General features: G+C 53.1%; 1 protein-coding gene across 2 annotated transcripts in view; it reads left to right on the top strand.

The window, feature by feature from the left end:
* The first annotated feature begins 1080 nt into the window (after window positions 1-1080).
* Ski (Ski proto-oncogene) overlaps window positions 1081-24615 on the top strand; it is a 69191-nt gene continuing 45656 nt past the window's right edge. For both annotated transcript variants that reach the window (NM_001100715.1, XM_087549520.1), the window contains 1 exon segment: window positions 1081-2812. In NM_001100715.1, coding sequence (NP_001094185.1) covers window positions 1844-2812 — 969 coding nt within the window. In that variant the 5' untranslated portion in view covers window positions 1081-1843.

The following is a 24615-nucleotide window of genomic DNA, read 5'->3' as shown; positions in this document are numbered from 1 at the left end:
TGTATTTCTTATGCATCTCAGCATCCCCATGTCATGCTGTGAGCTCCTAGGTTCTGCAAATCCTGTGTCGTTCTTGGGTGCAGAATTCTGTATATCAAGTGGTATTCTCTCTACACATGGAAACTCAGAAGTACTTTGTGCAGTCCTTCTGCAATGGAGACCTTGGGTGGTTCTTTGTGAGGTTCTGGTTGTGTAGGCATATGGGGTTTTGTGCCATCTTCTCATCATAGAGTAACCTGGCGTGAGTTTTCTGTGGTGTCCTTTATGTAACCTGGGATGCGCGTTGTGTTCCCCCTATCATATGGAGACAGGGGTGTGTGGAGACCGTAGGGTGCCTCGAGACGTTCTTGTATCAGAACCCGAATGTTTTGTGGCATCCTTGCTATGAGGGAGGGAACCTGGGTTTTGTTCTATGGTGTCCTTGTTACGAATGTCTCGTGGAGCATGACTTCCAGCAGTGGGGGGAGTGAAGGTTACTTCGGAGTGTCTCCGTAGAATGGGGACCCCGGGATGAAGGGCGGCAGCGGAGATCTGCTGCGGACCGCCACTCAGCTGGCCTGTGGTTGTGGCGGGGGCCTTGTGGGTTTCGGGGGGCCCCCAAGACCGTGGTGGCAGCAGGACCGGAGTCTTCCCAGCCGCGCAGGAAGCGGCCTCGGCCGGAAGGGGGGCCCCAGGCGCCTCCGCTGTGGCCGCCTCCAGTGGCCTCCACAAGGCGGGGCCGAGTAGGACCGAGTAGGGCCGAGCGGGGCCGAGCCCGGACCGAGTAGGGCCGAGCAGGGCCGAGCAGTGCCGAGAGGGGCCGAGCTACGGGACGGGGAACCCGAGCGGAGTCGACCTGTGGGCGGACAAAGCCGAGCTTGGCCGAGTTCGGTCCGGGCGTAGCCGAATGCCACTGAGCCCGGGAGGGGGAGCGCGCGTTCTTGGAAGAGCCTGCCCAGAGCTGGTCACATTCCTGGCCCGCACTCCGGCTGAGGCGGACGCACAGCAACAAACAACGCGGGAGGCGGGGCTGGCGCGGGCGGGGCGGGGCGGTACGGGGCGGGGCGGCGCGCGGCGGCGTGAGCTCAGCTCCGGGCGCTCAGTCCGAGCCGGAGCGAGCCGCCGGAAAGATGTGCGCTGAGAGCGCAAAACCCCGCGCCGCCGCGGCGCTCTGAGGCCGCGGGCCAGAGGCGCCTCCGCCGTCCGGGAGCCGCGCGCGCGGGCCAGCGGGCGGCCGGGAGCCGGCAGGCGGCCGCGCGGGCGGGCAGGCCGCCAGGGGCCGGCGGCGGGCGCGACGCGGCCGGTCAGCACCGCCGGGACGAGCCGAGCGGGCGCCGCGCGGTGGGAGGAGCGGGGCAGCGGCGGCGCGCCGCGCGAGGACGGCCCGGCGGGCCCCGCGCCCGCGCCCCCGCTCCTCCCGGGCCCCTCGGCCTCGGCTGCCGCGGCGATTCGCGCCTCGCGGCGCCGGCACCTGCCCGCGCGCCCCCCGCGAGCCCCGGGCCCGCGAGCGTTGGCGTTGGCGTTGGCGGCGCGCGCCGGGGCATGCCCGGCGCCTAGAGCCCGGGGGGCGCGCGGGGGGCGCGCGGGGGGCCCGGGCGGCGGCGGGCGCGGCGCGGGGCGCGTGGATGTGGCGCCGGGCCCGGGCGGCGGCGGGCTCCAGCGGCGGGACCCCTTCGCCCCGCCCGCCTTCGCCTTCGCGCCCCCGGGAGAGGCCGAGGCCGGGGCCGTGATCGGCCGTGAGCCGGCGACGGGGGGCGGTCGTGGCCGCGGTCGCGGGCGGCGGCGGGGTGCGCGGGGCGGCGGCGGAGGCCGTGGGGGCCCGGGCGCACGGGAGCGGGAGCGGCCGGGGGAGCCCGATCGCACCATGGAAGCTGCAGCGGCCGGCCGGGGCGGCTTCCAGCCGCACCCGGGGCTGCAGAAGACGCTGGAGCAGTTCCACCTGAGCTCCATGAGCTCGCTGGGCGGCCCGGCCGCTTTCTCGGCGCGCTGGGCGCAGGAGGCCTACAAGAAGGAGAGCGCCAAGGAGGCGGGTGCGGCCACAGTGCCAGCGCCGGTGCCCACTGCCGCGGAGCCGCCGCCCGTGCTGCACCTGCCTGCCATCCAGCCGCCGCCGCCCGTGCTTCCCGGGCCCTTCTTCATGCCGTCGGACCGCTCCACCGAGCGCTGTGAGACCGTGCTGGAAGGGGAAACCATCTCTTGTTTCGTGGTGGGAGGCGAGAAGCGTCTGTGCCTGCCGCAGATCCTCAACTCGGTGCTGCGCGACTTCTCACTGCAGCAGATCAACTCGGTGTGCGATGAGCTGCACATCTACTGCTCGCGCTGCACCGCCGACCAGCTGGAGATCCTCAAAGTCATGGGCATCCTGCCCTTCTCCGCGCCCTCCTGCGGTCTCATTACCAAGACGGACGCGGAGCGCCTGTGCAACGCGCTGCTCTACGGCGGCGCCTACCCGCCGCCTTGCAAGAAGGAGTTGGCGGCCAGCCTGGCGCTGGGCCTGGAGCTCAGCGAACGCAGCGTCCGCGTGTACCACGAGTGCTTCGGCAAGTGCAAAGGGCTGCTGGTGCCCGAGCTGTACAGCAGTCCTAGCGCCGCCTGCATCCAGTGCCTCGACTGCCGCCTCATGTACCCGCCGCACAAGTTCGTTGTACACTCGCACAAGGCCCTGGAGAACCGGACCTGCCACTGGGGCTTCGACTCAGCCAACTGGCGGGCCTACATCCTGCTGAGCCAGGACTACACGGGCAAGGAGGAGCAGGCCCGCCTTGGCCGCTGCCTGGACGACGTGAAGGAGAAGTTCGACTATGCCAACAAGTACAAGCGGAGGGTGCCCCGGGTAAGTGTCTCCGGGTCTTGGGAGTTGGCAAGCTATGCCCAAGGTGGGTGGGTGGGTGGGGTCCTTCTGCTCTGGGGACTGTGGGTTGTAAAGGCTTGGGGCTCATGGTTCGACCTTATCTGGCTTTGGGTTGTTTTGATTTCGGAAAGTAGGGGTCTCATCAGTTTCTTGTGGGAAAGGCCATGAGGCCACCTTCGTGCTGTCTGTTGCGCTGCACCTATGGAGTAGAGTGAACGGGAAAGCCCTCTGAGGGCTCATAGTCCTCGACCGTACAGGTTAAGTAAGCTCTGAAGGTCTGAGAAAGAGGCCACCTTAAGCTCTGGGAGGTTAGAGTACCTGGACTCTAGAGGCTGTGACTTTCTGGCCCATATCTCCATGGGACCTTGGCAGAGATGTCCCCATGAGAATGAAGTTTGCCCCCTTTCTCTCTGACTGATGACCGGGAGGGATGCCTTCCTGTGAGCCTCAGCTGACTATCCATACATATTTACTGCCTCTCCGGTTTTGTCTTTAAATCGTGGGGCAGGGACAGCTAAAGTGAAGCAAGCCAGTTGTCTTGGCAGAGACCTGGCACTTGCAACCCCCGAGTTGTGCTCGGCCGAGGCTACTTTGTCGTGGTCAGTGGCCTGGCCTGCGGGAGTTGCTGATGGTCTGCAGTTTACTTGGACTCACCCATTTCCTTCTGTTGCTCTTCTTGCTCGGTGTGGAGGCCTGTCAGCCCAGGCTGTGTTGTATGTGAGTCAAAGAAAGCTTTGTGAGATCTGCCTGGGCATTTCCTGGGCCACTTGGTACCTAAATCATTCACTGGAGTCCACAGGAAGTTTCTTTGCATATGCATCCTAAGTGTCTTTAACTTTTAAATATCCAGGCTTATTAAATTGCACACACAGAATGTTGCATTGGCTCAGCTATTCTTGGGAGACCTAATTAATTCAGCTATTGCATCAAACTTTTTTTTTTTCTAAATCTGTGAATAGATGCTGCAGCCCGGTTTTCTCTGGGCGCCCCTCCAGCAGAGTGTCAGAGTTGTGGGGGGAGGGGCTCTGAAGAAGGATGGTCGCCTCATTCTCTGGGGGCTGCAGAGGGAGTGCATATGCTGTGTGTTCTAAGGCACTTTTACCTCAGCTGGTGCCCCGGGTGGGAGATGTTGCAGGCAGGTCTTTCCAAATGGACTTGGCTTGTGGGGTTCCCTTCAGTGGAGACCTGTCTGTCTGGGTTGGTTGCACCCTTTTGAGACCTGAGGTAGTCATGTGTATGATAACTGGTGGACTCCCTGGGACCACTATAGAGACGTGGGACTGGAGAGGGCTGTGCCTCCGGGACGCTTTCACGCCTCTTATCTTGGGAGCAGTCAGAGAATCTTGTCTGAGTTGGGTGTGTCTGTGTTTGTGTTTGTCTGGGTCCTGTGTATTTGTGGTCTTTCTGTCTAGGCTTAGAGGACTAGCATGGTCCCCTTTGTCCCAGCCGCTGCTGAGAAGACTCCTGTCTTGTCTTCTTACAAGTCCTGTGGTGCTGGGTATGAGATTCTCTGGGCTCAGGGGATATGGTTCAGATGCCCATGACAGCACTGTGGGATTAGAAGGCAGTGCACTGACCATGGTCATGTGCTCGGGTCATTTCCGCCATGGTTTCTGTCTAGTTGCTCTTCCCCGTTAGCCACCCCGGGAGCGCCCTGACACCTCGATTGTTGAGCGAAGGGAAGCTTCTCAGGTGCTCTGTATCCCCATAACTCCTCTCAGGCAGCAGTGGCTTCACCCTGGGTTCTAGAGTTTGACCACCTTCTAAGTGCTTACATGACAAGGTGGCAGTCTTTTGCCTCTTTGTGAGGTGCTCCCAGCTTCGGGTGAGCTCTGCCTTGGGTTTAGGCTGGACTGTCCTCTTTCCGTCCCCATGGGACCACCATGCGTTTATCTCCATGAACCATAGGTAACACCCAGGAAGGGGAGGCCAGTCTGGGTGCAGACCCATGGCTGCCCAGACTTCTCTGGTTCTAAGCAGTGGCCTGAGTGTCTGCTCCTGTCCACTGGATGTCAGGACCTTCATTGCTTCCTTCATTGCTTATCTTAACAGTTTTGATCTACTGAGGAGGAGGGCACAGGGGACAAAGAGTGCACCAGAACTGCAGGGCATGCAGCTCTTGACAGGCCCTTGGGCTGTCTTGACCTAGGGGTGAGCTGAACACTTTGTGGAGAGGTATGGGTTCTTGAGCCCATGGTGGGAAGGTACAGAGGTCTGGTTTTCCTGAGTCCTTGATACTCCCATGACAATTGGCTGCTCTGCTCCAGGGCAGCCTTCCTGAGGCGGCTTCAGTCTGACTGAGGTAGGGTCTGCTTGGATCAGGTGGGATTGGCCTGGTTGAGGTGGAGTTGTGGCTCCTGTGGTCAGCTGAGTATGTTTGGGGGTGCGGGCCGCTGTACCCCAGTCTTTGGCATGTGGGCTATGACAATGTGAAGGCTGGTGGTGGAGGCAATACCCTCCTAATGTCACAAGGAAGCAGGAAATGTCCACTGCTGCTGGTAAAGCTTTGAAGAAAATGAAGGCTGCTCACCGGGTGCCTACTCAGTGAGTAGGTCCTTCTGAGGGACCCCCTTGGCTACTTAGGTAGCAGATTCACAGGGAGCCAGCTTGGTTGTGGGGTCACATTCCCACTCTCTTCCTCAGTGGCTGTGTGAGCAAGGTGCCTAACCCCTCTGTGCCCCATTTTCTCTGAAGTAAATTAGGACTAATGCTTTGTTGAACCTGTCTTAAGATCATTTCTAGGGTGGGTGGTGGCAGAGCACAGATGGATGGGAGCCTCTGAGCCTTCCCTTCCATCCAGCAGCTTCCTGGACAGTTCTCCCTTCCTCTTGGGTTGTTTGATAGCCATTCAACTTCCCACAGAGCTCAGGGTATCTACATACCCTGAAGGAAAATGGACAGCGGCCCTTTGAGCTGCCACTTTGTGTACCCAGTGGGATGTGGCTGATGTCCCCTAGGAAGATTTGTAGTTACGGGCAGCTGCCTTTCCTGCTGGTCTCCTTCTGGCCTCCTTCCGGATACAGTAGGGACCCACCTGTGGGTCTGAGAAGTGGGCTTTGGTGTGGAGGAACTTGGTAGGTTATGGCATCTCTGTGTTCTGAAGCCCCTGGGTTCTCAGGACTTTGTTCTGTCAGCTGATAACTACTTGATGTAGACTGTCAGGATTCCTCAGAGCAGCACAGTAGGCCTGGGACTATGTTTCCTAAATCCACGCTTAGTCAGATGGTCAGCTTTAGGGAGCTGAGCCCTGGGTATGTTTGGGACATGCCTGTGGCTTTAGGGTGCAGAGCTGAGGTGTGCTGGGTTCAGGAGTCCTCTCAGCGGGTTGCGGTTTGCTCTTGGTCTCTTGGGAGAGGGTCTTGCCTCCTGAGCCGTGGGATCACGTTTGTGTATCACTGCGTTGAGTTTTTTCCTTCACATTTGTGTATCACTGCCCAGTTGTGTTTTTTCCTTCACGTTTGTGTATCACTGCCGAGTTGTGGCTTTCCCTTCCATGAAGACTGCCTTAGGAGAGGACAAGGCCAATATGCTGGGACCCTGTCTCCTGGATACCTGCAGGTCTGGGTGTTCCTCAGAAAGTCAACTGCCCTTTGTCCAGTGGCTTCTTTTTGAAGAATATTCCTTGAGATTATGTCCTGTGCTGGGCTTTCTTAGAGTTGGTATTGATTTTCCCCCTGCAGATGCTTAGGCCAAGAATATGGGGTGCCAGGCCTTGAGGTCAGGTCCTGAGGTCCAGGAGTAGAAGAAGGGGGCTCTTTGGCCGGGTGGTAGTTCCAGTCCAAGGCCAGTGAGTCGTCAGAGAGCAGACAGCAGTTTGAGAGTGGGCTCTAGTACAGCAGGGCCAGCTGTTTGTGGAGGGTTAGTGAGTATTGGTGCAGACCTACCTCTGAGAGGGCCAGTTCTCATAGCATAGAGAACTGTCAGCCTATTTGTTCATCCTTCTCTACCTTCTGGGGCTCCTCTGGGAGCCATTTGGGTCCCTCACCATCTGGAGGAAGCAGGGTCATTGAGTAGCCCTCACCTTTGTCCCCGGATGCCCACTGAAGGCCCTGGTCATCAAGAAGCTTCCAAGAGTAAGGTCATTGACTCTCTCTCAGCCGTTTCTCAACCTCCCCTGCAGCTGGTTTGTGTAATGTCTGTCTGAAGTGTTTAAGGGCAGACAGGATGTAGAGGGTGAGGAAGTCTGGGCCAAGTGTGAACCCAGCCCTGCCCTGGAGCAGAGCCTCCCCCAACCCCCAGGTCTGAGCTGCTGTCTTTGCAGCCTCAGAAGGGAGGCTGCGGTTGAGGGGCTTGCCTGCCCTGCTGTCTGGCGGGAGGTGAGGTGGCCATGGCTGGGGCTGGATTCTGCAACAGTGTCTCTTTCTAAGGATTGCGAAAGTTGAGGGAAGGTTTCTCCTTTAGAAGAATTATGCAAGTTTCAACTGAAATGTTTTTTAAAAGTTTCTTTGTTTTGAATCATAACACAGGCTAAATTACTTCTGTGAGATCTAGGAGACCTGGGCATGGAGGGGAGCCTCTCTTGCCTGCCCTGGCTGCCAGAGGAGGGAAAGGAATTGTGGGTTTGGGAGCCAGATGTTATATATAGATGGGGGCTTGGGATCATTGGTTGAGATGTGCTTTGCCCCTGGTGTCGTGTGTGGTCAGGAACAGGTTTTGGTCAGTATCCATTGTAGCCACTGATGACACCTCTGGGTGCTATCATGCTGACCTGCTTGCACTGCTCCATCAAGGGTGCCTCCCATCTTCTCTTGTGACCCAGTGAAGTCTGGTCCCTTGTCTAGATGAAGGAGTGTGCATCTATGATCTTGCTGCTTTTTGAGGCACTTGGAGAGGTTATCCTGGATCACCCTCTGCAAGCACCCATGTCACCGGGGCCACAGTGTAGTAAGGGATTGCTCACTTAGCTTCTCTCTCTGCACACAAGGCCCCGTCCCCGCACTTTTGTGTTGCTGCATAGAGATCCGTGGGTTCTGGACTCACAGCTGCCAGAATCCTTGTTTCTGAAACAGGGACCAAGATTTGGAAATGATAGTAAAGTCCAGGCGGGAGCCTGTGGCCCTCGAGGGACATGCGCACCTGGTTACAGTGACACTACCAAGTGTCCTGTGAGTGGATTTGGCTATTCTTGTCTGTGTATTCTTTTGAGTCACTGACCTGTTTGTGTGGAAACCGATAAAGGGATCTTGGCAAGAGCCCAGAGTCACCCAAGATCTGTCTAGCTGTTTGGCGTTTGTGCCTTCTCTGAGTTTTACTTTTTTGGCTTCTAATGACTGAAAGAATGCCAGGACTTTGGTAACAGGGAATGAGGTGCCACACCATACCCACCCAGGCTCTTGTGTGCACTGTGGGAGCTGTCTGCTGTCTGCGGTGGTATGGTGTGTTTTGTTTCTGGCTTCTGGGAATGAGTGGGGGCTGATCACAGCTGGGTCTCTGGGTAGTGGGGGTGGAGGGATGATTCAGTGGAAGCAAGGAGTCACTGCGGGCGGGCGGGCCTCAGTGCCCAGATCTCCATGGCTGCAGAAGGGAAGGGAGGGAAGGTTGGACTTGTCCCTAGCACAGTTCCATCTCACAGAATGCTCTGAAGAAGGCCTGCTCTTGCATGTCTGACGTGGGAGATACCTGCTCCCTGCTTCCAGTTGGAGTGCTTGGAAAACCCTAGAATGTTTCCCTTGGCTGAAACTGAGCATTGATGTTCTTCCCAGCCCTCTTCTAGCCGACTGTGGCTTCCTCTGGAACGTCCGCTGGTCACTGTGAAAGAAGCAGCTCTTGTTGGAAGCGGCTTCCTGTAGCTCCCACTGTGCTAGCATTTCAGGGAAGTGCAGCAGCCTGGCGTGGGTGCTGGGAACGACCTGGTGGAGGTTGTGGTGTGCTGCGAAGACTTGTGGGCTGTCAAATGGAGCTGACCGGAGGGCCAGGGTGGTAATGGGGCTCTGATGTGACCCTTCCCTTCCCTCACTTCCCCTGAGTTTGGGTGTGAGGAAGGCCCATCCACCATGTGACAGGTGACAATATTTAGGGGGGTGGGTACTGAAGTTTCCCAGAATGGGTTTACCAGTTTAGTGAGGAGTTGTGGCTATACCTGAGGTATAACTGGTGTCACGTGGTACCACCCTGATGCTGTTAAATGCGATTTTGTGGTCCATGCACACTCTCTGCTGATAGTCCCCGTTGGTATCAACTTTTTCCACTGCTGTGAGAAAAACCATTGTCAGCGTACAGATTGTTTCTAAGTGTAGTGTTGTCTGTCCACAAGCAAGTCTATAAGTAACCGGAGTGAGAAGTGGCTGTTGCCCTTGCAGACCCCTCAGCTAATAGTAGGCGTTGCTGGCCTTGCTTGCTGGGAAGGCCAGTCAGAGTGGGCGGCTGCCAGCAGAGTTCGTTGGCTCTGTACTGAAAGCAACATGGGAATGTTTTTGTTTTGACTATGGAATGTGGCCCTTTGCTTGTAGACAGAGGTTCTTAGTGCCTGTTCCTTTTATTTTTATTTCGTGTGTGTGCATGGTGTATGTGTGCACATGAGTCCACATGCCCTTTGTGAGAAGTCAGAAGTTGATGTTGGATGTCCTCTGTCCTTCCCCACCTCATTTTGCAATTATCTCTGAATCTGGAGTTGGCTGTTTTGGCTAGACTAGCTGGCTAGTGAGCATGGGGATGTGCTTCTCTCTTCTACCCAGTGCTGGGGTTACAGGTGCTGTGAGCAAGGGTGTGGTGCGGAGGATCTGCACTCGGGTCTCTTGTTTGTGCAGCAAGCACTTAGCCTGCCTAGCCATTTCCCTGGACCTTGATGTCTGATTTTAGAGATGAGGCTGAGGCTGTCTCAGTTGCCTTGCTGGGGTACCCTTCCTTGAGTGACAGACCTCCAGGAAGTGTGAGGCCCTCATTCATGAGTGTCTTTAGCCCTAGAAGATGTGTAACCTGCAGGGGTCGAGCACTTAGGGAAACTGATTTGCTTGCACAGCAATACTGCTGTCCCTATGCATGCTGGCATAAGGGACTTCTCTGTGCTAGTCCCTGTCCAATGGCCCGCTTGATAGTCCCTTCCTGGTGTAGCCTGAGGGTGTTGTATCTGGGTCCCCTCTGTGAGAAATTGTGGGTAACAATGCAGACCTTTCTCAGAGACTCCTCCACTCCCCTTTCAGTTTATTTAGTAACCCAAAGTAATGTACACTCCAGAGAAACACTGGGATAGGCGGACCTGTAGGCGAGAGCAGGGCAATTAGTTTGTGCTTTCCCTCTGTGTCTCCTGTGCCCTCAGCATGACAGAGAGGCCCTTGCCACTGGCCTGCAGTCCCTCTGGTACCTTGTGGTTCTGTAATTGACCAGGTGGCATCGGACCTGTGTCTGGGATGTGCTGCTACACCCTGCCACCCTGAAGGATTGGCAACTCTGGGCCCGTCCTGCAACACCAGCCAGCCTTGGTTTCAGCACCGTGTTCTGTGTTCCAATTCTGTTTAGGCTCTTGGGCTAGAGTGCGCTCCTTTCTCCATCTCATCCACCTGAAGATGACAGTTTTGAGGGGCAAATATCAGAGCACCTTTCTCTGGAAGAGAAGAGGGACTTGCTTTTTTTGGGGAGAGGAGGGGGCAGGATCTTGTAGTCTAGGCTGTTGCTGACTTGTGGTCCTCAGTCTTTTGAGTTGAGATTACAGGGATGTACCACCACATGGGCTGATGGGCTTGTTTGTTGAAGGTGAATGCTGGGCCTGGACTTTGACCTCTCTCATTCTAGCAGGAGGTGGACCAGGCTGGCAGGTGGGGGACAGCTGGGCCACACCATAAGAACCTGCGTACAGGCCCATGTTCCATGTGTGATGTTAGGAGTTACTTGGCCACTCGTACTGCAGAAACTAAGTGAGGTTTAAGTTGGAATTGGGCATCCCTGGGCTTGGCCACAGTGCAGCCCCAGGAAGTCCTGCTGCGCACCCCCCCCCACGTTGCTGTGGGTGTCCTGTGTTCTGGGGTGTGTTGCTTGGGAACCTGCCATGGCTCTTTGGGGGTGAGGCCTTGATTGGAGATGCCCAGGTCCCTATGGCTGGCACAATGCTCTGAGATGGAGTCTTTTCTGTGGAGACCTCCCTGTCACACTGCTGGGGCTGCCACCTGGTGTTTGATGGCGTTGCCTGTCTCTTTTTCTGCTTCACCTGCTGCCTCCCGCTTCCTGGTGTTACAACGGTGTTGCCCAAACCATTAAAAGAATTATACTCCCAAGTTGAATGATATGCAAATGTAGTCAATTAAGCGAGGGGATTTTAATTAGCAGTTTAAGTTCATGTGTGAAGTGCCTTGCTTTAATTACTTGACAGTTTTGTTGTAAATTTGCTAAGTTTTTTTTTGCAGAACTATCAAAACTGTGATTTTTTTTTTTTTTAACATCCTTCTATGCAGTAAGTGTGGCCCAGCTCGCGTGACCCTAGTGGGTTTGTCTCCATTCATGAAGCTCTTGAAACTGTAAAAATGAGGTGGGCCTTGTAGGTTACCTCCGCACAGCTCGGCTAGTTAGGTCACACTCCTTGTTTTCCTGGCACAGGCTGGCAGGGTGACTCCCCGGGCTTCCCTGGTGGATGCTGGAGAGAAGGCCCCTTCCAGCCTGGGTCTGGTGCTGATGTAGCACAGGTATCCTACCCAGGAACAGCTGGGCGCCTGGAGTGGGAGTCAGGAGCTATGTGGGTGGGCATCCGTCCGTCCTCCTAAATGAGGTGCCTGATGGTGCAGCTGGGCATCCGTCCGTCCTCCTAAGTGAGGTGCCTGATGGGGCAGCTGACCCTCCCTAGACATCACTCAGAGTCTTCCTGTTGTTCTTCCATTTAAGAGAGGCGAAGAGTCCTGCTTTTTTAAAGTTCTTTGCCTGGCTACCTGAAAGCCTTCAGGCCAGGAAGCTTCGCTCTGATTCTCCTGAGCTGGAGGGAGGTTTGCCCGACACCTGTGTCCAGATACAGCCTGGTCATGTCTTTGCAGCTGCTGGTTCTGAATCCCTCACACCCACCCTACCAGCATGTTCTAGTGTGTAAGGGGTAGTTGTTATAAATGGCTCTTTTGATTGGGTTTAGAATTTACTCTGATTCGCCTGTTGTTGCTATTAAATTCATCTCTGTTGTGGGGGAAAAGAGGGTTTTCCTCTCTGGCTTATAATGCCTTTCAGATAATCCTCAGATTTACTGTGTTGCCTGATGATGCAGATGTCTTCTGAGGAACACAGTGTTTTGTGAGAAGTGTGCTTACACAGCTAGTGGTATGGCTGACCATGTTCTTGGACTCGGTCATAGCCCAGTGTGCCTGCTGCGGGCCTGTGCCAGGTTTGCATGCCCTGAGTGGTGCAGGCCGTCAGAGAGTGCTGGGTAAGTTCTCACTCATCTCCGTGTCTGAGGTGCAGAAGGTGCAGTAAAAATGCCAGACGGAGCTGACGTTGGCAGCAGATGCCTGCAGCCTCGGCACCCAGGAAGCTGAGGCATGAAGGTGGCAGCTTCCAGGCCAGCTCAAGGCTCTGTCTCCGTGGAGGGAGAGAGAGATACTAGGTGGTAGGAAGTTTTGAGCCCCATTTTTTACCTTGTGGGACTGCTTTTGTGCCTGTGGCCTAATTTATTTATTTATTTATATATTTATTTTTTTGGTTCTTTTTTTTCCGGAGCTGGGGACCGAACCCAGGGCCTTGCGCTTCCTAGGCAAGCGCTCTACCACTGAGCTAAATCCCCAGCCCCGCTCCTGTGGCCTATTATTAAAGCATTGGCTTGAGGTATAGGACTGCACTGCCTGGGCTTGAGGTCTATTTCCCTGTTTAAATACTTAATTTGGATTGGGTTTTGGGGGATTGGGTAATATCTGACTCTGAATGGAGAAAGTGATCTCTTTCTCTGTAGAGAGTGTCTGTGGGCTGAGGACTCGTCAGGGTGGCCCTGTAACACGAAGCCCTCCTGCAGTCCGTCCTCAGGTTCTTCTGTCCCGTTAGCCTAGCCTTCTGCGATAATTTCCAAAAGCCCATGTCAGTGAGTGAGGAGGAGCCGGAGAAGGGACACCTGGCTCCTGAGCCTGAGAAGCTGTCGCTGCTGGGGAAGAGAGAAGACTTCAGAGCTGGGTCCACGGGCAGGGTTTCCAGTTCCCTCGAGACCCATGGTGTACAGTTTGTGGATTTTAAGATGGGAATGCCTTTAGCCTTTAGCTCAAAGAGACTGTCCGCTGTAGAAAGAAAAGTAGGCGTTATATAGAGGTGAAGTTCCTTCTCTTTGTTAGCAAGGTGGTAGACCACCATAGTAATATAGCAAGGACATATGGAGGGCACATTCTCCTGTTGGGGGCTGGCGGGCCACTCATGCTGCAGAGCATGTTAGTGGTGTGGCAGGAAGAAATGCAGGATCCTGTCCCACACATCCTGGGTCCCGGTTTCTCACTGGGAGAGGTGATCTTCCTTCAGCCTCTACCTTCAGCCTCTGCGTTTGCAACGAAGCCCTGTACAACTCACCTAGAGCAAGAGCTCTGTAGCCCTGATCCTTCTTGGCTATAGGTAGACCTTGCAGTATGTCGTGTGCTCTGGATGGCCACCGGCACGGGTGCCACTCCAGGTAGCGACTGCAAGTCTCCCAAGGTTGCCCCCCTTTTAGCTCCAACTAGTAAAGATTTGGAGTTTGTGAAGAGCAGAGCTTCTTGCTGGGTTCCTCCCTCCCCCATCCAGAGTATGAGGAGCTCAGAGCCCCTGTGCACTCCAGTGGGACAGGGGTGCTTGTCGTTCACTGACTCTGAGCTTCTCATCGAGCCATTCCACTCTGGGCCTGCCCCAGATTTACCTGCAGCTCATGCCCAAGCTGCATCAAGACACGCCCAACTGAAGTCTATGTTCTTGTCTCCAGACCCCAAACACACATCAACACAAGAACAGGGACACAACAAAGCCACACACAGTGACACTGAGCCTACCCGCATGACAGGGGTGCCTTGAGAGCAACACTGCTGGCACTATAGTGACCAACCGCCCTCAACCCTCAGGAGCTGGAGGTGGGAACAGAATGGTACGCCAATGGGAAGTGCTAGGGCGTAATACTGCACCCCTTCCTAGTTCTGGGGGCCCAGCACTGGCGGAGGTCACTCGCTGCACTTCTTGACCGTGCACAGGCATTGATGGTGTTCCATGTTGCCACAGTGACTCTTCTGCAATGTGTGTAAGACAAGGCCTAAGGTGACATGTGCAATTCAAAAAAAAAGTGAGACCATGAGATGGGAAAAGTTTCTTGCTGCCAAACGTGATGGCCTGATTCTGGTCTCTGGCGTTGAACTCGTTCTGTAGCTGTGGCTGTTTTAGTCCTGTTCCTCCTGCTCTTACATCTCCGTGCTGTGGGTCTAGGTGTGTGCCACCGAGCTTGGGACATCTGTCTTGTTTGTTTGTTTTTGGAGACAGTTTCTCTGTACAGCCCTGGCTGTCTTGGAACTCACTCTGTAGCCCAGGCCGGCCTCAGATTTAGAAACCTGACTGCCTTTGCCTCTTACAGTGCTGGGATCAAAGGCACACCGGGCGTGCGGCACCATCTTACCTTAGGAGGCTGTGGGCATCAAGCACGTTACCTTGTGCCGTTGTCACCACTGTCCCCTAGTTGACTTCAGTCATCCTGTCCTGAGGTTGTGTCCCTCTTAAACATTGGCCTCTCCTTCCTTTAGCCCTGACCCACTTCTATTGAAAGTCTCCTTCTGTCAGCCCAGTTACTCTAGGAACTTAAGTACAGCAAGCAAATGCTCTCTGGTTTTGTTCACTCAGCACAGTGTCTTCAGGGTTTATTCATATGTACCAGCCAACCAACCAACCAGCCAACCAATCAATCAATCAATCAATATCAGCCAACCAACCAACCTACCTACCTTCCTTCTTTTCCTTTCCCTGAGTATGTGTGAGTGTGTAAGGTAGAACTTGTCGGTGGTTTGAGCTGCACCTCTGGTAGTCGATGATGTTAAGCACTGTCATGTGTCCCTTCAGTCCCTTTGTCCATGTGACTGACGTGACTTCTTGTTGTTATGACTGCTACTGTGTGTGTGTGTGTGTGTGTGTGTGTGTGTGTGTGCGCGCACACACACACACACACGCATGTGTGCAAGTCTGTCTTTGTCTTTTATTGGCATGTGCCTGAAGGGTGTGGGACCTGGAAGATGGTTACTTCAACTCGGGAAAAGAGGACTGCAAAGGGGGTGGGGCAGACTTCAGGCTGTAAGGTTGTCTGTCCTGCTTTCTGGAGAAAGAAAAAGACTTTCTGAAGCACCACACACAGTTTATTCCTTCTTGGTAGGGACCACCCTGGCTCAGCCTCTGTTTTCTAGGAATGGAAGAGGAGTTCAGGGCCTCCCCTCTAGATTGGGATGTGTTCTCTCATTTTCCTAATCATCTGTCCAGTTTGGTTTTAGGAAAGAACTGACCAGAGCCTGCCCCTCCCTGCTGAGTCTCCCTCCTGTCTCCAGGCACAATTTCCTGTGCCTCTGTGTACTTCTCCCTTCACCAGGGTTGCTCCTATGGGTGACTGGTGATGAGTGGCCCTGCTAGGTTGTCTCTACTGTTGGGCTTCAGTGCCTCAAAGTGCGGAGAGTCTCTGTGTGCTGTGAGCCACAGTAGCTCATGTACACCGCCCACGCCGAGCCCCTTTGTTTCTTTCCTGGTGCCTGTAGCAGCACGTCCAGAACCTGGGATCCTCTAGGGCCCTCAGTGCCCTGACTGATTATTCCGCCTGGCCAGGCCCCATTCTCAGCATTGGTTTGTAAGTGTCTCTCTTGCCTGGTCAGCCTGGCAGCGTGGCTGAGATGACCCGAACAGTTTTGTGAGGCTTGGCTTGGTCATAATTGTTGAATGTTAATGAGGGAGGCTAGTGGGGGCTAGGCCAGGGTGGTTCCTGAAAAATGGGCCCTTGCCTTTTGTTTTGCAAATTATGTTAGGAACCCCTGCTAGTAGTGGGGGGGCGGGTGGTACTTGTGGGATTCCAAAGGCAACCCTGGTGCCTAGGGCTGGGGCTAGTAAGTAGCCTTTGACCTGTAGCCTCAGGGATGGTGGTTCTTTTGTGTTTGGCTTTAAGAAAAGGGAGAGTCAGTAGATTATCTAGCCACTTTTCCACTGGTCCTGCTGGTGATTGGCCCGTGATGAAGTGAAAGTCTTTTCTTGCTGTTGTGGGTCGAGATTCTCACCCTCCTTTCCTGTGTGCAGTAGCTCAGCCATGGGGTTTTGTGCCTTTGGCTTGAGTGTCAGCTTCTTGGAGAGAGAGGCAGATCTGTGTGGTGGTTAGGGGTGTGAGATCTGAAGGCAGCATAGCTGGGCCTGGGTCACTCCGATCCTGGGTCACGGAGTTTCTGAAAGGAAGCACTAGAACACCCTGTGAACAGACAGCGAGGCAACGTTGTCTTGAAGACTTTCAGTGTTTTGGCCCTTTTTTGGGGAGAGCCAGCTGTATTCTGCAAGCAGTCTCAGAACCCACAGTGGTCTGAGCACATGTGTTGTAGCCTGAGTGTGAGTGACGCAAGCCGTCACCAGCCTGGCACTCAGTCAGTGACCATCAAAGGCACCAGGAGACACGGTTCACTAAAGCTGCCAGGCCAGAATGCCTCCCGTCTGCCCTTTTGTGCCTATGCCGACGACAGTGTTTGGTATTGCCAGGGCCCTCCCAAGGGTTTGCCTTTTGTTGGACTCACCTGGTTGGGATCTTGGTGGGACACCTGCTGCTCTGGGAGACACAGGTTGAAGATACTGTGAACTCTGAGGTCTAGGTGACCGTGTGGGTATATTTGCAGCTGCCCGCTATCTGGTAAAGGAAGTCACTTCTCTGCTGAGTTCACATGGTAACTATAAGTTTCAGAGCATGGGCTGTCTAGGCATTTCCAGACCGACTGACCTCGCCACGAGTGATGCTTGCTTGATCTTGGGGAATTTTCTGGGAAAACCTTTTTCCGGAAAGCAAGCAAGGCAGTGTGCACAGCACCTTAGAGAGGTCTGTTTCTGCCCTGCTGCACTGGGGCTGAGAGCTGAGAGAGAGGAGCCAGTGGGAAGGGCCCATGTTAAGTTTCGTGGGCGCAGAAGTTTGGGGATTTTTTCCAGTTGGATGTTACTCTGTTTTGGATTTGATGTTTCTGCCTGATTCAGAGAAGCCACTTGAATATGGCTTTGTGAATGTGGCTCATATGAAGGGTAGGTGGGGCTAGGGTTCCTCTCAGTCCTGATGTTCCTGCTATTTATTCTGTGTGTGCTGCCTCCAAGGCTGAAGGGACGGGACTGACCATCACTAAGCTTGCCCGTCTTTGGCTTAAGGCTTTGTTTTGAAGAATCTTCAAACTGTTAGGAGAGGCGGGTGGTGGACCTCTGTGTGTGCCTGTGTCAGCCAGCGTCTCCTCTGCTTTGCCTCACTTGGTTCCCTAATGCAGTGGCTCTTAACCTTCCTAACGCTGGCACCCTTTAGTACAGTTCCTTATGCTGTGCTGACCCCCAGCCATAACATTTTTGTTTCTACTTCACAACTGTAATTTTGCTACGTTACGAATCGCAATGTAAGTACTTTTGGAGATAGAGGTTTGTCAGAGGGTCACGACTCACAGGTTGAAAACTACTGTCCTACTGTTGCTTTGAAAGACAGGGCTTCACTGTGTAGACCAGGCTGGCCTTGAGCTCATGGAAATCTACATGTTGCTCCCTGAGCAGTGAGATCAAAGGCCTGTGCTACTGTTCTTTGCCTTTCTCTTTTTTTGTTTTAGCTTTTGGTGATAGTGGTGAGGATGTTCAGGCAGTGGTGTCCTCCCGCCAAGGCAAGGGCACATGGCTGAGTGGCCCTACTGTGGCCACCACATTTCTCCTGAGCCTTGGTAAGCCAGGTATTTAGGGACTTGGTAGCACTTGAGGTGTTATGGGTGTTTGTATCCAACTTTGGGAGCCTTTCCTATCTGTGGTTACTAAGTAACCAAGGAGCAGACTTTCAGCCCTTGGTCTCCTGTCCTCATGAACTTTGCTCCAGTGGGTGTGGGGCCCTTGTGATCCTGCCTGGCCCAGTTATGCTACAGCCTTTGAGGCCTAGCTCTCCACTGTGTTGGTTACCCCATCTTTTTGTCACCATATCATGGCCATTTTGCTGTCTGTGTCATCTGTTTCTGATCACCCTTTGTCTTGTTGATGATTTCTAGAGAACTAGCGCACACACAGCCTCCAATGCCCCGATACCCTGTCTTGGCCCATGATGTGCTGTTTGCTTTCTTCTAACTGGGTGACTGCCTGATTCCACTCAACCCCACTGCTCTCCCGGTGGAGTCCGTGCTGTTGCACTGGCGCTGCCATCCATGGTGGCTGATGCTAAGCCATTGCATTACTAGTGAAGCCCAGTTACCCCACAGATTCCCAAGTCTCCATCACTAAATTTGGATTGTACCAAATGGCTGCCTCCTGTAAAATCTTCTGCCAAATATCCGATGTGTGCGTGTTGACTGCCTTCCTAGTCCTCTTGTTGGTAAGAATCACAGGCTTCCTCTCTCTCCTGTACTTCTCCTGTCCCCTGACTCCTTCCATCAGTGCGGCCAAGCTATGGTTTATCTTCCCGATACTGTCTCCGAAGCTGTCCGTCCCGTTGTGCCACTCTCGCTGTGCCCAGACATGCAAGCGGGACTCCTCCTCTCTTCTGGTATGCTTTTCACACACCACACAGGGTGCCCTGGGGTCTTCAGGAAGGTATGTGTGGATGGCTGGTGAGCGGTGTGAGAAGGGATATGCAGGTGCTGCGGATTTCAAGACTCTCTGTTTTTCAGATTTTTTTTTTTTTTAAATTTATGTGGGTGATTTTGATTGTGTCTCTGTATAAACACATCCGTGCCGTGTAACCGAGGAGACCAGAGGAGGCGTCAGGTTCCCCAGGGCAGTCTGATGTGGGTGTTAGAGTTAATCCGGTCCTCGGCCAGAGCGGCAGACACTCTCACTACAGAGCCATCCCTTCAGCCCAGGGTACCCATAGACAACTACCCACAGTTCTCTCTATCAGCTTTGCTGCCCAGGATTATCTAGTTTCAAAATAAAATTTATTTCACTTGGAGCTATTGTGATGGCTCATCAGGTAAAGAATGGTAAAGGTGCTTGTTACCAAGCTGACAACCTGCATTCAGTTCCTAGACCCCACACGGAGTGGAGTGGAGCGAGCTATCTTCTGCAAGTTGTCATCTGGCTGCCACTTGCACGCCATGGCATGTGTGCTCTGCTTCTCAACAATGTCACAGTAACAACAGAATTAAATCCATCTTGCCTTAAAAGTTTGAAAGTATTCTAAGATGGATTCAGTCCAATCTTAGTCCCCAGGAGAGCTAAGGAAGTTTGGAGTGGATTCTGCTTCCTAAGTTGGTGGCGTGATTGAGGGTCCACTGTTCTCTGTAGGACTCCTGGCAGAGAGCTTTAGGCCCCGACCAGTTACTCGTTTTATTGCCTGTCAAAGGTGTTATTTTGAGCTGCTGTCCCCTGCATATTACAACACTAGGCAAAATCAGATAACTCAGTGATAAGTGTTCCAGAACGGGAGAGGGAGGGCAGGAGGGCGGGCGGGAGGGCCCGCCTTCCCCGCACAGTCTGGGGCTCCTCCTTCAGGGCCTAGCTGGTGCTCAGACTCTCTGGTCTTAGAGCATTTGGTGGCTCTGGCTCCCCAGAAGAGATTAGAATTAGAATGGAGAAGAAGGGCTAAAGTTCTACAGTATTTTATGATGTGATTTGGTTAAATTTGCTTTAGTTGCTGTTGTGTACCACAGTGTCCCAGACCTCAGTGCACATCACCCAGACGAAGGCTGCCATTGCTAGCCCTAGCACCAGCGACCACAGTGAAGGAAGTGTGAGACACTGAGAGGAAACCAGGAAGTTCCAAAGGACACAGGAGTCTTGAGCCTCTTTATTTTTCTTGTTCCCCACCCCCCACCCCCCACCCCCCACCCCGAGCTGAGGACCGAACCCAGGGCCTTGCGCTTGCTAGGCAAGCGCTCTACCACTGAGCTAAATTCCCAACCCCATTTTTCTTGTTTTTGAGACATGGTGTTACCATGTAACTCTGTCTGTCCTGAGACCAGGCTGGTCTCAAACTCCCAGACACCTGCCTGCTGTCTCTGAGTGCCATTGTGCCAGACATGAGCCCTCTTTTAAAAGGGAGTTTGCTGAAAGTAATTCTTCATTTTATTACTTTAAAAAAAAAAAAAAAAAAGGTATGTGAGCTCACTATCACTGTCTTCACACACACCAGAAGAGGGCATCAGATCCCATTACAGATGGTTGTGAGCCACCACGTGGGTGCTGGGAATTGAACTCAGGACCTCTGGAAGAGCTGTCAGTGCTCTTAACCACTGAGCCATCTCTCCAGCCCTTTCTTCTTCCTCCTCCTCCTCCTCCTCCTCTTCTTCCTCTTCCTCCTCCTCCTCCTCCTCTTCTTCTTCCTCCTCCTCTTCTTCCTCCTCTTCCTCCTTGTTGTTATTATTATTATAGTTTTCTTAAGAAAGAATATGTTACTACACGGGTCATGATAGCACACACCTTCATTCCCAGCACTTGGGAAGGACCAGGCCAAACAGATACACAATGAGATCCTATCTCAGAAAAATTGTCATTGTGTGTCTGTGCATGTGCAGGCCGTTTATGTCTAAGACTGTGTGTGTTACAGTATGTGCAGCGGTCAGAGCAGTTTTAGAGAATTGATTCTCTTCTTCCAACATGTGGATCTCAAGGATGAAACTCAGTTTGCTGGGGCAAATGCCTTTACCTGCTGAGCCATCTTTCCAATTCCCTATCGCTTTCAGTTTTTGTTTGGTCTTAGTTCTTTTTAGTTGTTTGTGGCAGGGTCTCTCTGTATAGCTCTGGCTGAATGACCTTGGACTCACAGTGATCTTCCCACTTCAGTCTTTGGGGTGCAGGGATTATAGGTGTGAACCATCATGCTTAGCTTAGTTTTAATTTTTGTTTTCAAAAGTTTATTGAGGCCATGCATGCATGCATGGTGAGTGTCTCACGCCTTTAACCTCAGCACTCAGGAGGCAGAGGCAGGTGGATCGATATAAATTCCAGGCCAGCCTGATCCACAGAGTGAGTCCCAGGACAGCCAAGGCTACACAGAGAAACCCATGTCTAGAGAAACTGAAAAGAAAAACTTATTACAGGGCAGCAAACTGAGGAATAGCTGAAAATACTGCCTTGTAGCCTCAATTTAACTTTTGATCTGTCTTCTTCTTATTCCTCTGACAGAAGCCTAGAGGGGTCTTCTGTAGGGCAAGAGGACAGTGCACCATGTATCAGCCCTCTCCGAGTTTCTGTATTCTACCAAACTTTCCCTGCACGTGCAGCCGTATCTCAGAGGCTGCTGGCATCTATCAGTGTGTTTGCTGTCCCTCCCAGGGATCCCGTTCCAGCATGTATGAACTCAATAATTAGCCACAAACTCTGTAGTTTTGATGGTTAGAAATGCTGAAGCAGAAGAGGAGGTGGACCTGGGGGAAAGATGAAACTGCAGCTGTGGTCCAGCTCTGCATCCTTGCCTGGCAGGCTGCATCCCTAGAGCCCAGTAAGGATGAGGCTCCCTACATGTGTTGACCTGTCCCTGATGAGACATGTTCATGCTTTCTTGCGCACCACACATAAGAGGACGTGAAACTGCTTTGGTGGTGGGTGGCAGTGCAGGGCATTGCAGAGGTCTTATTGGCCATTGTGTAAATCCTGTGCCTGCCAGAGCATCTCCACCAAGCGGAGAGTTCTGTGTCTCAGACAGCTCATAGAGAAGTCTCAGCTACAGGGCTGGTAGGTACCTTCTTGGGTCTGCACCTCTCTCAGCTTTGGGGTCTCCTTTGGTAGAAGAACTGTCCAAGTGTGGGTAGCCATCTTACTGTGACTGTGGCTTTGCCCTGGTAGCTGGAGGTGACCACACTGGCCCAGGCTGTAGGAATGGGAGAAGCCCCAGGGACTTCTGGATTTGGTGGGAGTGGATTTGGGTGTATGAACATGTGTCGTGGCAGGCACTCACGTTGCCTCGCTGTAGTTTCTAGTGCTTAGTTAGCTGTGGCGGTTAGCATGTGTTCCAGGTGGGCTCTTGGTGTTAGGGAACCAACATAGCAGTGCCCCATGCAGGTTTTAACACATAGGAGTCACTCAGTTATCTTCAGACATTGGTGCTGCAGAGGGTGGAAGGCTGCTGTGCAGAGGGGAACGTAGTCCTAGCCAGCGTTCCTCCTGTTGGTGGTAGTAGATAGTTAGGTGGGGATTTTGGAGACCTCAGCCCAGTTTGTTACTGGAGCAGGAAACTGTGATGATGCCACCCCATTCCAGGAATCACCAAACTCTACAGCTCAAGGTCTTAACTAGGTGTTCACCAGGCTGCTTTTCCTTCCAGTCGAGTCTGTTCTGCATGGGCCATGCAGTAGCTCATGGCCATCAGTAGTTATGGACTCAGTGCTGCTCTGCTTTTGAATCTGAGTGAAATTGACTGCAGGGTGGTGGTGGGAGCCGAGATAAGAGTTTGCTCTCCATCACTGTGGGGATCAGTTTTGCCTGGGTCACTTGGGAGTTCGCTGGCAGAATAGCAAAGCCCTTGGAACTTTCTGTAGTGTCTGACTGTGGTTCCTTGACTGTGTGGCCGTGGGTTCTGGAGCCAGATTTCAAAGTCCTGTACTTAGGACTCTGAGTGTCCCAGACAGGAAATGAAGTCAGGAAAGAATGTCAGTATCCAGAGTAGGGAATGATGTTAGGGCAGAATGACATCAAAAGTAAATGGCAGAATCGTCAAAATGTGGCTAACTCTTCATAAGAAAAAGGAGCAGATTCATCAAAACGCAGTGTTCAGTGGCAGCAGGTGTACAAGGCAAGTGCTGTGAAGAAGCACAGATCCACACCGCTGAGCAGGAGTTAGCAGCGCTGTGCTCTGTGGCAAGTGTTGACCTGGCAGGGTGTGAGGCCAGCTGGGGCTGCAAAGTGAGTGAGACCTTGATAGGAAGGAAGAGGGAACGTAGATCAGCCTGCCTGTGGCCAAGCAGAATTAAAGAGAACGGGGCTGTGAATGTCACAACTTGGCCATTGACACTGAGTAACTAGGGCACGCAAGATTCTGTGGCTAATGGTGAAGTATAAATAGGAGACCTATGCTTGGCACAGCAAACTCAAACGCAGGAAGTGACCTAAGGCACAGAGTATGTAGGACTGGTCCATTCTTAGCAATCATATAGCTACTGAGCAGTCACCATAAAACCACAGCCTTTCAATGAGGTGACAGAAACAATTTACAGGTTTATTTCCGCCCATGGTTTCAGAGTTTTTTTTATAAGCCTGAAACAAAGCAGACATAGCATGACAGAGGAATGCTTCTGACATGTGGCAGTTAGGAAACGAAGGAAGGCCCAGGCACGAGTCAGTAATTCCTCAGGGCCCATCTCGAGTGACCCCCTTCCTCCAACTACATCTCTCCTCCCAATCAATTCTTACCACCTAAATAAATCACTGGCGACTCAGAGGATTACTTCCCCAAAACCTCGGTTTCAGGGTAGCACTCTGTCCTTACCTCACTTCCTGTCTGGGCCATTCTTCTGCCTGACCTCACTTCCTGTCTGGACAACTTTCTGCCCCGAAGTTGCATGTCTGACCTTATTTCCTCTCTACTTTGTGTGGTTTGTTCCTGGAGTCAGTTGTCTCTACTTTTACATAAACGAGGTTTTCTCAGAAGTCTGGCTACCACCGCTGTTGTAGCACTGTCCCCTGCCTTTGAGCACAGTTCTCTTTGTGTGGTATTGTAACCGTGTGGACGGTCTGCATCCTCCTGTCTGCTGCTAGCTGTTGTCTCATGTCTTTTCTGAGTATATCTGTGTCTCTTCTGACGTGCAACCCTCGGAGTCTGAGTGACCACCTAGGGGAACCTAAGGGGCAGGGAGGTCAGGCTTTTGGTATGGTGTGCAGAGATCCACCTGCCTCTGCCTCATGAACAGTGGTGCTACCATGCCTGGTGCATAGCGGGATATTTAATTTTGCATCCAGGGTTAGTTGGACTGGGAGTAGTTTGCTTGCCTGACAACATTTAGCCTCCAGTGTCTGAGAAGACCGATGCCATGTGATGTGGGCTGTGATCTGCCTCTTTCAAGACTTCTTGACCAGGGCTCTGAAGACCGTGTCCTGAGCCCAGGGCTGGGAGCTTTGTCTGTATGTACAGTTGGTCATTCCATGGCTGTCCTGTGTGGCTAGAGCTTTACCTTCACCTCTCTTGGTATTGCTTTCTAGAGACTTCGTCCATTTTATATCTAACACTTTGTCTTCAGCTTCTGGAATTCTGTTTCAGTTTCTAAAGGGGAGTCTCATTTTCTTTCTTTCTTTCTTTTTTTTTTCTCTAAAAGCTTCTGCCTGTCCTGTGTTGGGGATGCCATATTGTTTTCTGTTGAAATTTTTAAAGAGGTTTCTTTCTCTGGCTCCCTGTGTTGGATCTCCTTTGGGTTCCTCTCTCTCCAAGCTGGCAGTTCGTGACCTGCAGGTCTTCCCAGGGCTGAAGTAGCCAGGACCGGCTGCAGGGTCCAGGCCTTTGGAAGCGTGCTTGCTGCTTTCTCTATAGACTTCCCTGTAGACTGTGTGATAGCCCACTTCCTGTGTTTCTTTGAGTCCTATCTGGGATTCTTGGCACTTTGCTCTGCAGCTCTGCCCTGGCCTGGGACGTATTTAAGCAGTTCTTTTTCAGAGAGCAGGTTGTAGTGGTTGCTTGGGGTGCAGGGGTTTTGACTTCTGCCCCTACCGTGGCTTTCTCAGTAGTAGGTTTATAGTGGTTCACCACTAATCCAGGTTACTTGTGAGGATTGCAGAGACAGTAAAGTTGGAAC

Source organism: Rattus norvegicus, chromosome 5 (genome assembly GCF_021556685.1).
Source record: "Rattus norvegicus strain SHRSP/BbbUtx chromosome 5, alternate assembly SHRSP_T2T, whole genome shotgun sequence".
NCBI classification, from domain to species: domain Eukaryota; kingdom Metazoa; phylum Chordata; class Mammalia; order Rodentia; family Muridae; genus Rattus; species Rattus norvegicus.
This window is presented reverse-complemented; position numbering and strand designations above follow the sequence as displayed.